Raw genomic sequence first — 15,447 nt, forward strand, 5'->3', positions numbered from 1 at the left:
ATCAGATCGGTATTCGCCCGAGGTATAACGGTTGTTATGATACAAGCTAGTCCTTCTAAAGGCAAATTAAACAAATTCCGTTAATATCCGGAGTAATAAATACAGTTGATTTTTATAAAAAAAATAGTAAGTAGGTATAAATCTGATAACTAGACTTCGGCAAATATGCAAATAAAAATGTAGAAAATATGCGCATAAATATGCACGTGTTTACCCGAAAATATGCAAATATTTTACAAAATATGCATACAAATAAATAAAAAAATCGTAAAATAGTAACAATTTTATTTTAAAAAAAAAGTGTACATAACTAAATATTTCCTACTATTCATTAAGATTTACATTTATTTTAAGTAACTACATCATTTTTAAGTATGAATAAACTTATTTAGAATTATGGTAACAATAAATGACCAAGTGGTGTTCAAAATTTTCTAACAAAAACTTGTGGCTTCTGTCTGAGTACATATATTTATATATGGAAAAACTTCGTTCAACATTAACGGGAGCATTTTTCAAACTAACCAAAACATTTGGTTCTAAATTAATTGTTTCCGAAATATTTCCAGCTAGAACACTGACTACTTCAGAAAGAATATGGTAACCTTTATTTTTTTCCATAGTAGCTTCAAATTTTTTTAAAATATCTTTTCCAATATTACCTCTAACGTTCCGACAACATGACGCACATTCTTTTACTAATGCTGTACTTTCGAACAATGACAGTTTTGGTGATTCTAACTGAGTAATTGTTTTTTGAACAAAACTAAAATTTGATTTTATAAATGAAAGTTCTTGTTGAAGCAAGTTACTCTGAAAAGTTTGTTTAGAATCCAAAAGAGATTGGGAACTTTCATCTGTTAACGTATCAATAATTATGTTCTTTATTTTAACAAAATGATCTGCATAAAAATTAGCTGCTTCTAACCATGTTCCCCATCGCGTTAAAATAGGTTGTGGTGGAAGAGGAATGTTAGGTAGCATTTCTTTATAAAGTTGAATTCTTATAGGAGATTTAAGAAATACTTTTTTGACACTGGATATCATGGTATTTACAACAGGAAACTTTTTTCGTATTTCCTCTGCAACTCTGTTTAATCCATGCGCTACACAAGTAACATGTATTAAATCTGGGAAAAATATTTCTAAATTTTGTCCTGCTTTCACCATATAAGGAGCAGCATCCGATAAAATAAGCAGTAATTTATTAGAAGGAATAGTTGTCGGAAGAAAAAAAGTTGCTAATGTTTCTTGTATAAAACGCGAAATTGTTAAAGCATTTGTTTTCTCAAGTTGCTGGCATGGAATAAGATGAGATTTTGGTAAGGTATCTTCTTTAAGAACACCAATCAATAAATGAGCAATATACTTTCCTGAGGAATCAGTGGTTTCGTCTACAGATATGTAAAAATAATTATCTGCAATTTCTTCCTTAATATTAATTAACACCGACGAGTATAGCCCGTTCACATTATTTCTTCTTAGAGACCGATCACTTGGAACATTAAGTTTGCAATATTTTTTTAGAAACGAACTAAAATTTACATTTGCTAATTTTGAAAGCGGTATGTTTGCAGACACTAATGCGCGACACAAGTCTTCATTAAAAGTTTCTAGCTCATCTAATTTTTTTGAAGTAGATTGGAAACATTTAGCCATTGAAGTTTGATGTTTTCCTCCTATTTTTCCTTTTTTTGCAATGTGTGAAGCAGTTCTCACATGTTGGTCTATCTGAAATTTCTTCTCACATGCTATCTATAAATAAAAATAAAAACCTTTATTTTAACCCAACCTTTAAAATATAAAAATATAAAAGGTGTTTTTGGTTAATCAAATAACTGGTTTGGAAAAAAAAAACACTCGCTAAGTGTTTTAAATGCAGTATTAATCCACAAATTAGTTTTTGTTACTAACCATTAGTACATCATATAACTTATTTTTAAAATTCAACAAAAGTTTTTTTTTGTTAATTCAATTACAATAAAAATAATTGTGTTTTAGAATAGCTAACTTTATAAAAAAAAGTAAAGGTGAAAAATTTTTCTAAATACACACCATTGTATTGTACCATGGACAATTTTTTCTCACTAAAGGAAGCTATTTTTCATTTAAAAACAACCTACGAGTACTAAATTTCAAGTAAATACGTTTATTGGTTTTAAAGTTTAATGTTGTTATTAACTAAAAGAAATTAATTTTTTTTAATTTTAACACCCTGTATCTCGAAAAGTAAATAAGTTTGACCCCTCATTAACTATATCGTTTTGTTCAATTTTTCGAGAAGTATCTACAGTCAAACGTTGTAAGTGTCATTTGGAAACACCCTGTATGTATGAAATATTAGATATTTAATAGAAAATATTAGATACTTACAATTTTGCCACAGACTGAACAGTAGATTTTTCCCATATCCATAGACAGCTCTTTATAAGGTTTAATCCAAGTTGAAGCACTGGTTGTTTTAGGCATTATAAAATCACAATCTTCCTTTTTGTTACGCACAACGAGTGTTTACGCTTTGAATATCAAAACAAAAATGATTTACAAATCTGAGCATCAAATTAGAAATGTTTAGGTACCTAATTCAATAAACTGGGAGATTTTGGAAAATCCCTAAATTAGGAACAAAACTATTAGCCGTTTACCTGCTGTTAAGATACAATAAATTGTAGATAGATTTGGGGATTAGATCATAAAATGCAAATGAGCGAACCCTTAGCGATTATCCAATAACTGAATGCCTCAGTGACCGAGACTTTCTAAGAATGTTGAGGGCTACTTAAATTGATCTTCTTTGAAATTGTAAATGTTTTGTACCTGTAGAGATTACGTACTTAGATCATTTCTTGATTAAAATGACTACAAAATTTTATACAAGAATTGAAATAAATTGGTATGTTTAAAAATTTTCAAATACAGTATAAAAATCTGAACTTTTATGCACTTTATGCAAACTTTTATACAAATATGCCAAAATATGAAATATTTGCATAAAATATGCACAATATGCAAAATATGCAATATGCATATTTGCCGAAGTCTACTGATAACCAAATCTGTCGAGAACTTTTAAACTGGAGTTAAAATTTCTCAGTCTATGCTCATGCAGATAGAGAAGGTGGTAATATGGAACCCCATTTGGAATTTCCTACGTAATTTTTTTAGTTTTTTGAGAATCAACAAAATTTAAACATCAACCCCCTGCGTGATTAATAATTGATTACCTACATTACTAAAGAAATTAACATCCTGAAAACAGTCTCAAAAAGAAATACAAAATTCTGAAAAACTGTAATTTTTGGCTCGTCGGAAAATGTGATGATAATATTGTATGGATCCCCTGAAAGTTGATCCCACTATCATCAAAAATATCTAGATTCATACTAAGGTCAACAAAAATTAAATGTAATCTATTCTAAAACTAATAATACCTACATATAACTATCGACAAAAATCACAAACGTAATCCTTTTTTTCGCAGTCTGCATAATCACAATGAGCCCACATTTCACACATGACGCACTTCACCTTTTGAATCCTCGGAAAATTTTCCATCACAGAAAATACAAATTGTATCATCGTTTGAATTGGGTACCATCTACAAACAATTGTCTGCACCACTAGATGAGCTAGACACAACGCTGTCACATCCTTCTTCAGATGATTCTGCTTTTGCTTTTGATATTCTCTTTTTTGGTCCGCTTTTGTTAAGAGATGTTTTCGCCAATCCAATTTGCAAACCAGAAGTGCTAGGTGTAGGAATCTGAATCTGCTCTGGGTCAAGACGAGAATTTAATTGTCTAACTTTTATTTTTTTTCGTAAATTCCTCTAATTCATGAATTTTAGGGAAATAAGTCTTCTACTCACAATCCGTTATACGTTTTTAGACTATTTATTTAGACTTAGAGTCTTATTTTTTTCCTAACATTCATGAAGACACTCGGAAGAAGCTTTGCGACCTCTAAAGGACACTTTTCTTTTTCGATTAGGAACCGTGTAATGGAGTTTTAGTGCCCCTTTAAACGTTTTATCTAAAGGTTGGAGTTTGTGTGTTGTAAGCGGTGGTATGCATATTATGATGACATTGTTTTGCCGACCTAGTTCTATAATTTCCATGTTTCGTGTATGTGAATAGTGTATATTAAGTAACAATAACACTGGGCAGTATGTCATGAAGTGTAAAAACCAGTCACGAAATAAGTTGATTTACACCCGAGGGGTGGCCTAACCTAACCTAACCTAACCTAACCAAGTGGTGCATTCTTCATAAGACTACCGGAAATGATTTGCGGGGCAATATAAGCATAGTCGGTATGAATCTGCCATCAGCATTCATGCAACATATTATTGTCAATGTAGACCCTTATTCAGCTGCAGTCAGTGCTACAATCTGCTTTTTACCCTTCATGCCAATTATGTGAGGAATTTTTGTTTGAGCGATTGGCAGGCCATGTTTCGTCCACCTTAAAAACTTGAAAAGCATGTTAACGGATTCTCTGTTAAAACCATTAGCTCTTGAAATAGACGTATCTGTAGGTTTGCTAATGGAAAGCTTGTCCTGGTGATGACGCAAAAAGTGGTCTAGCCATGCATGACCGGCTTCTTTTTTAGCACCAAATGGATGTTTAAGAATATTCCGCATATCTAATTCAAAAGCCATCATTTTTACGTCTCTACGAGTCAATCCGTTTTGAGAGAAAAATCCTCAGAAGAATCTTTGGGCCTTATCACGACATTAATAGCAACCAATACCGAATAAGGGTCCATGGGTCCTGAAAGAAACATCCAAAAACAAACTCGACACATTCGAAAGAAAAGTACTGAGGAGAATACTAGGACCTGTGAGGGAAAACGGAATCTTCAGAATTCGATATAACAACGAGCTCTATCAACTGTATAAGGAAACACCCCTGTCAGACTTCATTAGAATACAAAGATTGCAATGGGCCGGACATGTGATACGAATGGGAGAGGATAGGCTACCAAAACGAGCACTGAACGCCAGAATGCAGGGAAAGAGACCAGTTGGAAAGCCAAGAAAGCGCTGAGAAGACACAGTAAGCAGCGACGCACAAGCACTTTTAGGAGTCCGTGTATGGAGAAGAGCAGCCACAGACAGACAAGGGTGGAGGCAAAAAATAAAGGAGGCCAAGGCTCATTTTGGGCTGTAGTGCCGTAGAAGAAGAAGAATACCGAATAAGAACAAATGCTGAGGCCAAGCAGATGTATAGAGCGAGCGATATAGTCCAAGAGATTAAATCCCAACGTCTTAGATGGGCTGGCCATGTCCATAGACTCCCTAATAACCGCCTTGCCAAATTAATATGGGAGGAAGCCCCCACAGGAAGAAGACCCTTAGGAGGTCCACGAATGCGATGGAGAGACAATATATGGTCAGATCCAAGAACAATGGGGCTGCCCACTGACCCAACTATTATGAACGACCGTTCAAGATGGAAGCAAGTTGTGCAGTCAGCCAAAACCCACCCCGGCTTGTAGTGCTACGAGAAGAAGAAGAAGAGGAGTCAATCCGTAGTATTTACTCTTCATTAAAATTAAATATTCAACTAACTGCTCTTCAAAGTAAATTGGCAAGATAGACCTCCTTCATAACTTCTTTTCAACTGCTTCCTCTGTGGAATATTCGGTTTGATGGATAAAACGTTGCAACGTTGTTTTTGGCACATTAAAAAATAAGGTGTCGTAACTGGTTGAATAACCATTTTCGAATCAGTGGATTGGTAGAGGTATCATCATCATTATTGGTGCTACAGCCTATAAAAGAGCCTCGACCTTCCCAAGTCTATTACGCCAGTCAGTTCTATCCATTGCCAACTGTTGCCAGTTTGCTGCGCCTATTTGTCTACCATCCTCATCTACACCATCCCTTCATCTGAGTTTTGGTCTACCCCTTTTTCTACTTCCCACAGGTTGTGACATAAGGATTCTTCTAGGAGGGTTGTTCTGCTGTGATCTTGCCAGATGTCCTGCCCATCTTAGTCTTCCTATTTTTATAAAGGATACTACGTCCTTACCACCAAATATATGTTTATATCTGTGATATATCTCGTAGTTGTACCTCCTTCTCCAAACACCATTTTCACAGATGCCACCAAATATTCTTCTCAGGATCTTGGTAGAGGTATAGAAGTTCCGATTCATTGGCCTCCTCGGTCACGCGATTTTAATACTTTTCACTACACAGCTTGATCGTATGTTAAGAAAAAAATCTGTGCCAAGAGGTAAATTCACTTCAAGACAGAATTCAACGTCACTTTAATGACATCATAGCTGATCATACTAGGGAAGATCATATGGTGAGACAATTACAGAAAATTGCTGGTTCTATTTCTGTAATTTTCTTACCATATGATCTCCCCTACTAGGATACTTTAATATTTGACGTAAGTAAACCACTGTTAAATTAAAATTAGTTATTTACATCATTGTTCTATTGTAGCGTAGCTCTGAAGATGGCCTTGTAAGCCGAAAGTGCTCAGCTAAGAATTAAAATTTTTTATACACTTCAAAAATATTTCCCTTTTCCATTTTTTGAACTATAAATATTAGGTGCATATTTTAACAGTTCCATGAGTATACCTCCTGGTCCTATAGGACCAGGTAGCTTATCATTTTTCATTAGTTTCAACGAGTTTATTCTGTTTTGTTCAACAATTAATGGTTGATTCACATTTTCTGCCTTTTCTTGATCGTACTTAACATTACTAACTATTGGCACAGTTCTATAAGACGCGTACTATTTTCATTCACATATTTTTCTCCGTATTGTCTAACTATAGCAGATGTTTTCTTTTTTCAAACCTGTCCTTTAAAATCACTCAAAACCTAATATTTAATATTTTATTTTCAACAACAAGCGTATGCCCGTTAACTTTATATGTCCAACTCTTACAAGACAATTAGAAACGAAACACATGCACTTGTAAGAAAAATAAAAAATGATCACTGGAAATGCTTTTCGAAAGAAATGGAACATGATTTTTACGGTCAGTAAAAGGAAATATGACGCTTCACAAGGGGTCAAAGAACGGAGGTAAAGGAACTAATAGAACCAAAACATATAGAAAAGGATACGTGGATTGACTAGTTAAAAAAGCTCTATGCAGAGGAAGAACAAACGACGCTAGAACCGGAAACAACAGAATTTACCACAAATGAAGAACTTATAGACGTACGAAAGTTCTTAAAATACTTGAAAAGCTGAAGAACAGAAAAGCAGCAGGTAAAGATGAGATACCAAACGAATTACTGAAATATTGTGGAGCAGCAATGACAAAACAATTAACAACATTAATTAATAAAATTATTAAACTCAATAAAATACCGAAAGAATGAAGAATGGGCGACCTAATTCTACTATTCAAAAAAGGAGATAAAAAACAGTCAGAAAACTACAAAGGTATAAAATTGTTAAATACTACCCTAAAACTTATAACTAAAATTTTCAAAGTACTAATAAATCAGAGGATAAGTTTAGCAGATAAACAATAGGGTTTTCGTAGTGGAAGATCGTGTACAAATGCAATATTCGTTATAAAGCAAATTACTGAGAAATTCTTGGAGTATAATAGACCAGTATTTCCGTACCTGATTAACTTAAAGAAAGCGATTGACAGAGTAAGATTCAAATATGTAATCCATCTTCTGTATAATAGAGAAGTTCCGCTAAATATTATAAAAACTATCGAAAAGATCTACCAAAACAACAAAATGAAAGTCAGAATATATGGACAACTTACAGAACCTATAGAAATAGGCAGCGGAATAAGACAAGAGGACTCATTGAGCCATATGCTCTTTAATTTAATCATGAATGAAATCATCAAAAGCGTTAACAAAGGAAGTGGTTACGGAATGAGACACAAAAAAAATTAAAATACTCTGTTATGCAGAAGTCGCAATATTGATAGCCCAAGATGAAGATAGTCTGCAAAGACTGGTCCACAGATTTAACATAAGAGGAAAAAAATTTAATATGACAATATCATCTCGGAAAACTAAATAGTAATCAGCAAAGAACCAACCAGATGTAAAATAGAAATTGATGGCATCAGTATTGAACAAGTAATGGAAACAAAATACCTTGGAATTACACAGCTATGGAGAGATCAAGTTCAAAAAGCAAATAGACTGGCATAATGCCTTATAATCCAGTAAAATAAGGCAAAAAAGGGGGCAAACCTCGGAATGAAAGATAATAAGCTGAAAATTTGCATACGTCTTTATTTTGATGGTATAAAACTAACCTCAAAAGTCTCATATAATCATGTGTCCGCGACTTAAGATATTAAAGGTCAAAGTTCACGAAAATGAGTTTTCTGCAAATATCTCGTTTTCCTTACACTTTATGACATTTAAGGTGGTAAGAAAAATTGTAGAATGGAAAATTCTCTTCAATTTTTGTCTGAAGTACTTTTATGTACCTTCAACCCTTCTTAAGATAGAGCGCAAAGAGTGGGGGACCGCTTACCTGTGGATACGGTAACGCGAAGTCAGCCAGTAGGATTCAATAAATAATAAGTTATATAGTTAATTATTCACTTGAAATACTATTATTATCATTAAATTTTTATTATTTATTATTTAATAAACTATATTTATAGATATTAATTATAAAATATATATTTTTTATATAATATTTATTTTATTTTTAACAAACATACAATATTAAATAAAATACTTTTCGTCCATATTACTACGAATATTATATCTCGAAATACAAATCTCTTGTACGGCGGTTGCTGTTTCTGCGAAGCTGTAGCAGATGCTCCTTTGTTATATATGACCTAATAAGAAATTTTTTTTTTTAAAATTGGTAAGGGTAATGCGGAGACAAAATTGTATTCATCGAAAAGTTTTGATAAATACCCTCATTCTAAGAAACACATCTTATTTTTACACGCGTTTAGTGGATGTGATACGACTTCTGCGATTTATAGGAAAGGTAAAATATCGTTTATTAAAATGTTCGAAAAAAATCACCATTTACATCAGTCACCTCAACTATTTCAACAAAAAAACTGCTCTGTACAAGAATTATTTGAAAATGGAGTACGTATTTTCTTAGCAGCGTATAATGCTCCAACATCAGAAGACGATATAGACTCTTTTCGAAACACCCAGTTCATCAAATCAACAAGACTCAACAAACCAGTGCAGTTATCAAGTCTTCCACCTTCAAGTGCAGCAGCTCGTCAGCATATCATTCGTGTCTATTATCAGACCCAAATTTGGTTGGGAAATGATTTAGAACCCCAAGAATTCGGCTGGGTAATGCAAAATGAATTTGTGGAACCAATAACAACATTATTACCGCCAGCACCAGAAGAACTGCTGAATACAATATTTTGCAATTGCAAGAAAGGTTGTGGTTCTAATTGCGGATGCAGGAAATCAGGATTGCAATGTACTTTAATTTGTGGGCAGTGTAATGGACAATCATGTCTAAACGCTTCATCAACTTCAGATGATTTCAATGAAGAAAGTGAATATGCACCTGATATTCTTGAATATTTTTATTCTGATACTTTAATAAACGAGAATGATGATGATGAATCCGATATTGAGCAGTCAGAGGAAGAAGAAGAAGAAGAAGAAGAAGAAGAAAAAGAAAAAGACGATGAAGAAGAAAATTAATACAAAAATATTAACCATAAATAATAAAAGAATATATATTATATTTGTAACTTTAATAAATCGATTATTGGATTAATAAATAAATATATAATTTAAAAAAATAATAAATATGATTTTTTCAGTATTTAATTAAATATAAAAATGATTATTGTTGAATTCTGCACTTAATCTTAATTTATCGTATATACAGCTGTTAAAAATATCATTAAAGTTCATTTGAAATATTTCATTTAATATTGTATGTTTGTTAAAAATAAAATAAATATTATATAAAAAATATATATTTTATAATTAATATCTATAAATATAGTTTATTAAATAATAAATAATAAAAATTTAATGATAATAATAGTATTTTAAGTGAATAATTAACTATATAACTTATTATTTATTGAATCCTACTGGCTGACTTCGCGTTACCGTATACACAGGTAAGCGGTCCCCCACTCTTTGCGCTCTATCTTAAGAAGGGTTGAAGGTACATAAAAGTACTTGAGACAAAAATTGAAGAGAATTTTCCATTCTACAATTTTTCTTACCACCTTAAATGTCATAAAGTGTAAGGGAAACGAGATATTTGCAGAAAACTCATTTTCGTGACCTTTGACCTTAAATATCTTAAGTCGCGGACACGTGATTATATGAGACTTTTGAGGTTAGTTTTATACCATCAAAATAAAGACGTATGCAAATTTTCAGCTTATTATTTATCTTTCATTCCGAGGTTGCATCCTTATTTTACCGGACTATTAATAACACTATATAGCGAAACAGACACATTAACACTGAGCTGAAGTCAAGAATTTGTAAAGCCAGTGTAAGACCAATAATGAAATATGCTTCAGAAATAAGATTCAACACAGCACAACGCAAACGCTACAGGGAACGGCAGAGATGAGAGTACTGAGAAGAATTACACGAAATACGCTGAGAGATCAAAAGCGAAGTGAAGACATTAGAAGAAAATGTAACATACACTGTATAACTGAATAGACTTAAAATAGAAAAAAAAAGAATGGAATAACCAAATAAGCAGAATGGGGGAGGTATTAATCCGCCAATGAACAAGCAGAATTGCTTACAAAGAGAAAAAAAAAAGAAGGACTCACTGATATTTCATACAGGGTGTTTTAAACGTAGCCGCCAACATACACAATTTAAGTCATTTATAAGTTGCTTACTTTAAATAGAACACCCTGTACTTTATTACATTTTTCGCTGTATTTTTTTAAGCCAATTCGTTTGGTATTGATATTCCCTATACCTACCTAAATTCAACCACTTTTGAGATATTTCATTATCTAAGGTCAGTCAATCTGTCCTGAATGGATTGAAGATATTTCTTAATATAAAATCATCTTGCATCTGGGAAATCAAAATATTGAACTGTGTATGTTTCCAATTTGTCTGATTTAGTGCATGAAAATCTAGAATGAGAAAAATTACTGTTTACACTTTACGTAACTGTCAATACCTAATGAGGAATAAAGAATTAACACCAAAGTCGATGACTACTATAAGAAGTGGGGACCGCATTGTAGAACGTAACTTCTACCTTTCTTGGTGTTGGTATCAGTTCTAGTTTCCAGGTCATGTAAGACAGTACTGTGAAAGTTTTTCGAAGAGATTCTTGGCGGCTTCTGTTTTACGGTTCATTTTGTGCAGTATCGTTTCGCTTGACTACTCTTTCGGAATAAATAATAGACGTTAAGTAATATTCTGTTTTGGTTTTTGGAGAAATTTCATGAGGAATAATGAAAGTGACGGTGAGTTGTATTTATTTTATTGTTTTTCTGCAGCTATATGTATTGGAAATTCTGAAAATAAAATGATAATCGTATCAATTACAGACGACATTATAATTTTGTTCAATCTTTTTTTGGCCAGGGTTTCTGTAGGACTTTAACAATAAATATTACTTTTAAGGCGTTATTTTACTCGCAGTAACTTAATTTGCAAATAATCCCATCGCGATCTCGATTTTATAAATGATTTAAAGCGAATATTACACCGACTTTCAAAGATATTTTACCAATTACCATTCTCCAGTATCTTTGGTTTTAATTGTTGAACAAAATTGAACTAGGGATTTGTTTTGTTTACATATAAATTATTTTCCAGGTAAACTGATAATTCCATCAATTTTTTTTCTAAATCTGTTTCTTTGTAACATATATCACTTGTTATATTTCTGATGACAGGACTAAAAGCACTGACCATTATCACAACTTCACACATCAATATACCGAGGTTAAAATAAAATCACTCACAACTAAAATAAATACGATTTTTTCACTGATCAGTAAGCGATAGACTAATTGAAGAGCTTATTTCCAAAGTTTCTTAAATCCAAAATTTAGATTTTTTGAGGTTTTTATTTGATTGAAAATATTATAGCTTTCTTCAGGTCTAGAATAACGTTTTATGTACCAAAACGACTTATTTTCCATTTAAAGTAATCCATCAAGTGTGAAAAGGATGACGAAGTACGAAAGATTTTAGTACTTTTCGTGCAAAATAGGCGTCCAAAAAGATTTTATGAATTAATGAATGATCCTGTTATATCTAATGATACAACGTGTTTTGTATTTGATATGATGCAAAATCAGCAATTGCCTCGTACTGCCTTATGTGAAGCATTTTATTCCCGTCAGCTGTGACAGTACTATCTGGGTATAGTACGCCATTATGGTTTAAAATCTAAACAGGATAAAACTGATATATCATTTTATACATGTGGCGAAAATGATAGTATGAAGGGTAATAATTCATAAGTTTGTAGTGCTTTGTATCACCACTTGGCTGCTTGTTGTGCCTCGAATCCAGCCATAAAGAAAATCAATCTATTTTGTGATGAATGCAGTACTCTAAACAAAATTACATTATTCTCTCAATGCTCAGTAAAGTGGCTCAAATGTATGACAACAATTAATATTACTTTTCCCGTACGAGGACACAGTTATTTGCCAGTAGATCGTGTTTTCGGAAGAGTCGAAAAAACATTACGGAAAACTGAAGAACTTTGTTACCAACATTTTATTTGAAAAGTTTGGACATGTGTTTGTTCTCGGCGAGACTGGTTTACCTAGGAGGCACATAGAATCCAAAATGGACTTTAATATAACAGAAATGAAATCGATAGATATAACAGCTAGCAGAGTGGGTTGCAACTCCAGCTACTCGGATCTTTCTATATGTTTTCATACACTGTTAGAGATAGTTCAAACATTCCTGACCATGGAGCTGCGCGAAGGCGGAGTCAAATTCACGTAAAGGCAGAAAGGTTCTATTGTAAGTGGAATTATACAGTGCATAGTACAATGTGTTTCGCATGGAAGTGGGGACTAAACCAAATTTCGTCTACTGCGCCGTGGTCAGGAGTGCTTGCACTATCTCTAAAAAGAGCGAAGAAATGGTCATCTCTTAATCCAAACAGAGAGGTCTTAGGCCATTTAATTAAGAAAGAGAAGTTGAAGAATGTTAAATTACTTCTAAGTAAGCTAGATATTTTCGAACAGAATCCTGTTGTCATTTTGGCCGAAAATTTTATCAGCTGATACAAGTAATGCTGTTGAAAACTCTATTTCAAGTGACAATGATAATGATTGAATAACTTTTAAAAGCTATTTTGTCAAACATTACCTATTGTAAACTAGGAACAAATGAAAAATTTCATTAAATATCCAATATTTAAGTTTACTAATTAAAATTTACCCGGTATTAATCCTATTAAATACCTTGTTATTCTCAAATCGTCTTAAATCCAGGTCATGTCATTTTAATTTTGGCGCTTCCAAAGCCTTAAGATTTTTTTATGTCTGTATAAAGATTAACAATATAATTTGTAAGACACTAGACCTCTTCCTAAAGTTGTATCTTAATTGCTTTTTAATCTTAATTTACTTTTTTTCTTAAATAAAAATCTGTAATTTGTGGGTTTCACCATTTCATGGATTTAAGATATTTTGGAAATAAGCTCTTCGCTTATTGCCGCATCGTTTTTGATAATACAGTAGTTACAGACTAAACATCAGGAGAATAAAAAAATTAAGACCACCGTCCATCAATAAAAAAAATGACAAATAAGCCACCGCAAAAACCTACTTCTTCTTCTTAACGCTCCTTATCAAGTTTCCTTGAAGTTGGTAATTAACACGACAAGACTACGGTATTTTAGTGTTCTTCTATACAACCACATTTCAAAAATCTCTAAGGTTAACAGTAGATATTTCAAGGCCCATGCTTCTACACCATATAAGACAACTCACTATACGTAGCATTTAATCATGCGTTTCCAAAGTTGAAGTTTCAAGTTCATTGTTATCGAAGCCTGAGCTCCTTTTTAAAAAAGTTGCACGAGCCATCTCAATTATGCATTTTATCTATTTATCTGAATCCAATTGTTCGTTAAAATAGCAATCTCATCATTCAATCTCAATTATCCGTTTAGAGTCCACTGCTGAATATAGGCCTTCCGTAGTTCCATTGCATCCGATCTTGAGCACCCTGAAGCTAGTTGACCACTTTTTTTGAGGACGTCCTTGTTACGATAAGCATCGTGTCTAGGTCTCCATTCTAAAATTTTCTTGGTCTATCCTCTATTTCTGACTCTGGCAACATGTCCTACCCAGTTCCATTTCAGCATTGTAATTCTTTAACTTTAATAAGATCACGAATTGAAAAAGCGCGAAACGCGTTCAACAATATGAAAAAGTGGTTCACAAGCAAAATCTCAATGGAACTAAAATTAAGACTGGTCAAGTGTTATGTCTTCCCGGTCTTGTTCTATGGAGCAGAGACATGGACCACAACGGAAGCCACCCTGAAGAAACTAGAATCCTTTGAGCTGTGGATATATCGCCGTATTCTTCGGATATCCTGGACAGACCACATCACTAACGTGGAAGTAATGCAGAGAATAGGCAAAAGCAAAGAAATAATCTTCACCGTAAAGAAACGGAAGCTTGAGTACTTCGGACATGTCATGAGGCATACTAAGTACCGGCTGCTATAGTTAATAGTCCAAGGAAGAATCGACAGTAGGAGGGGACCGGGAAGAAGACGACACTCATGGATGCATAACCTGCGACAATGGTTCGGACTAACATCGACCGAACTGTTCAGAGGTGCCGTAAACAAGGTCAAAATAGCTTTGTTAATAGCCAACGTCCGAAACGGATAGGGCAAACGAAGAAGAAGAAGAATTCTTTAACTACGTCCGTAACACCAGTTATTCTCCTTACTATTTTATTTAAAAGTTTGGGATATATTCAACATTGTCTGTGCCACTTGTATCTTATTGATTACTTTTCTGGTAAGGGTCACTCCTGCTTCTGCTCCATACGTTAGAACTGGAAGTACATATTGATCAAAGATCTTTATTTCCAAGTACATGTGAATATCTGATATAATGACTTCTCTCATTTTTCCGTAAGCTGTCCATGTTAGTCCTATTCTCCTGTTTAACTTTGTTGTTTAATTATCTCAGACATGATCTACCCGGTTTGCAATAAGGACTATGTCGTCTGCAAATCTCAAGTTATTCAGAAACTCCCCATTTATGTTGACTCCAATATTTTCCCAATTATTCTCTCTCGTGGCACTCTGTAATAAAGCGGTGATAGTTTAGGAGAGATGGTGTCTACATGCCTAATACCCTTATCCAAGGGAAATGTGTTTGTGTCGCCCTAGTACATTCTTACTGCAGCTGTTACGCTATTATGTGTATATATATTTCGAAGAAGAGTTGTGTACTTATGATCAATACTGCACTCTGTAAGAGCTCTTAA

At 33.2% G+C, this 15,447-nt stretch overlaps 1 protein-coding gene across 1 annotated transcript in view; it reads left to right on the forward strand.

Moving 5' to 3' along the window:
* The first annotated feature begins 11,200 nt into the window (after nt 1-11,200).
* LOC140440117 (uncharacterized) overlaps nt 11,201-15,447 on the forward strand; it is a 352,003-nt gene continuing 347,756 nt past the window's right edge. Inside the window, exon 1 of the mRNA XM_072530403.1 lies at nt 11,201-11,424. Within this exon, the coding sequence (XP_072386504.1) occupies nt 11,413-11,424 (12 nt within the window). The 5' untranslated portion in view covers nt 11,201-11,412. The remainder of the gene's footprint in view (nt 11,425-15,447) is intronic.

Source organism: Diabrotica undecimpunctata, chromosome 4 (assembly GCF_040954645.1).
Source record: "Diabrotica undecimpunctata isolate CICGRU chromosome 4, icDiaUnde3, whole genome shotgun sequence".
Lineage (NCBI taxonomy): Eukaryota > Metazoa > Arthropoda > Insecta > Coleoptera > Chrysomelidae > Diabrotica > Diabrotica undecimpunctata.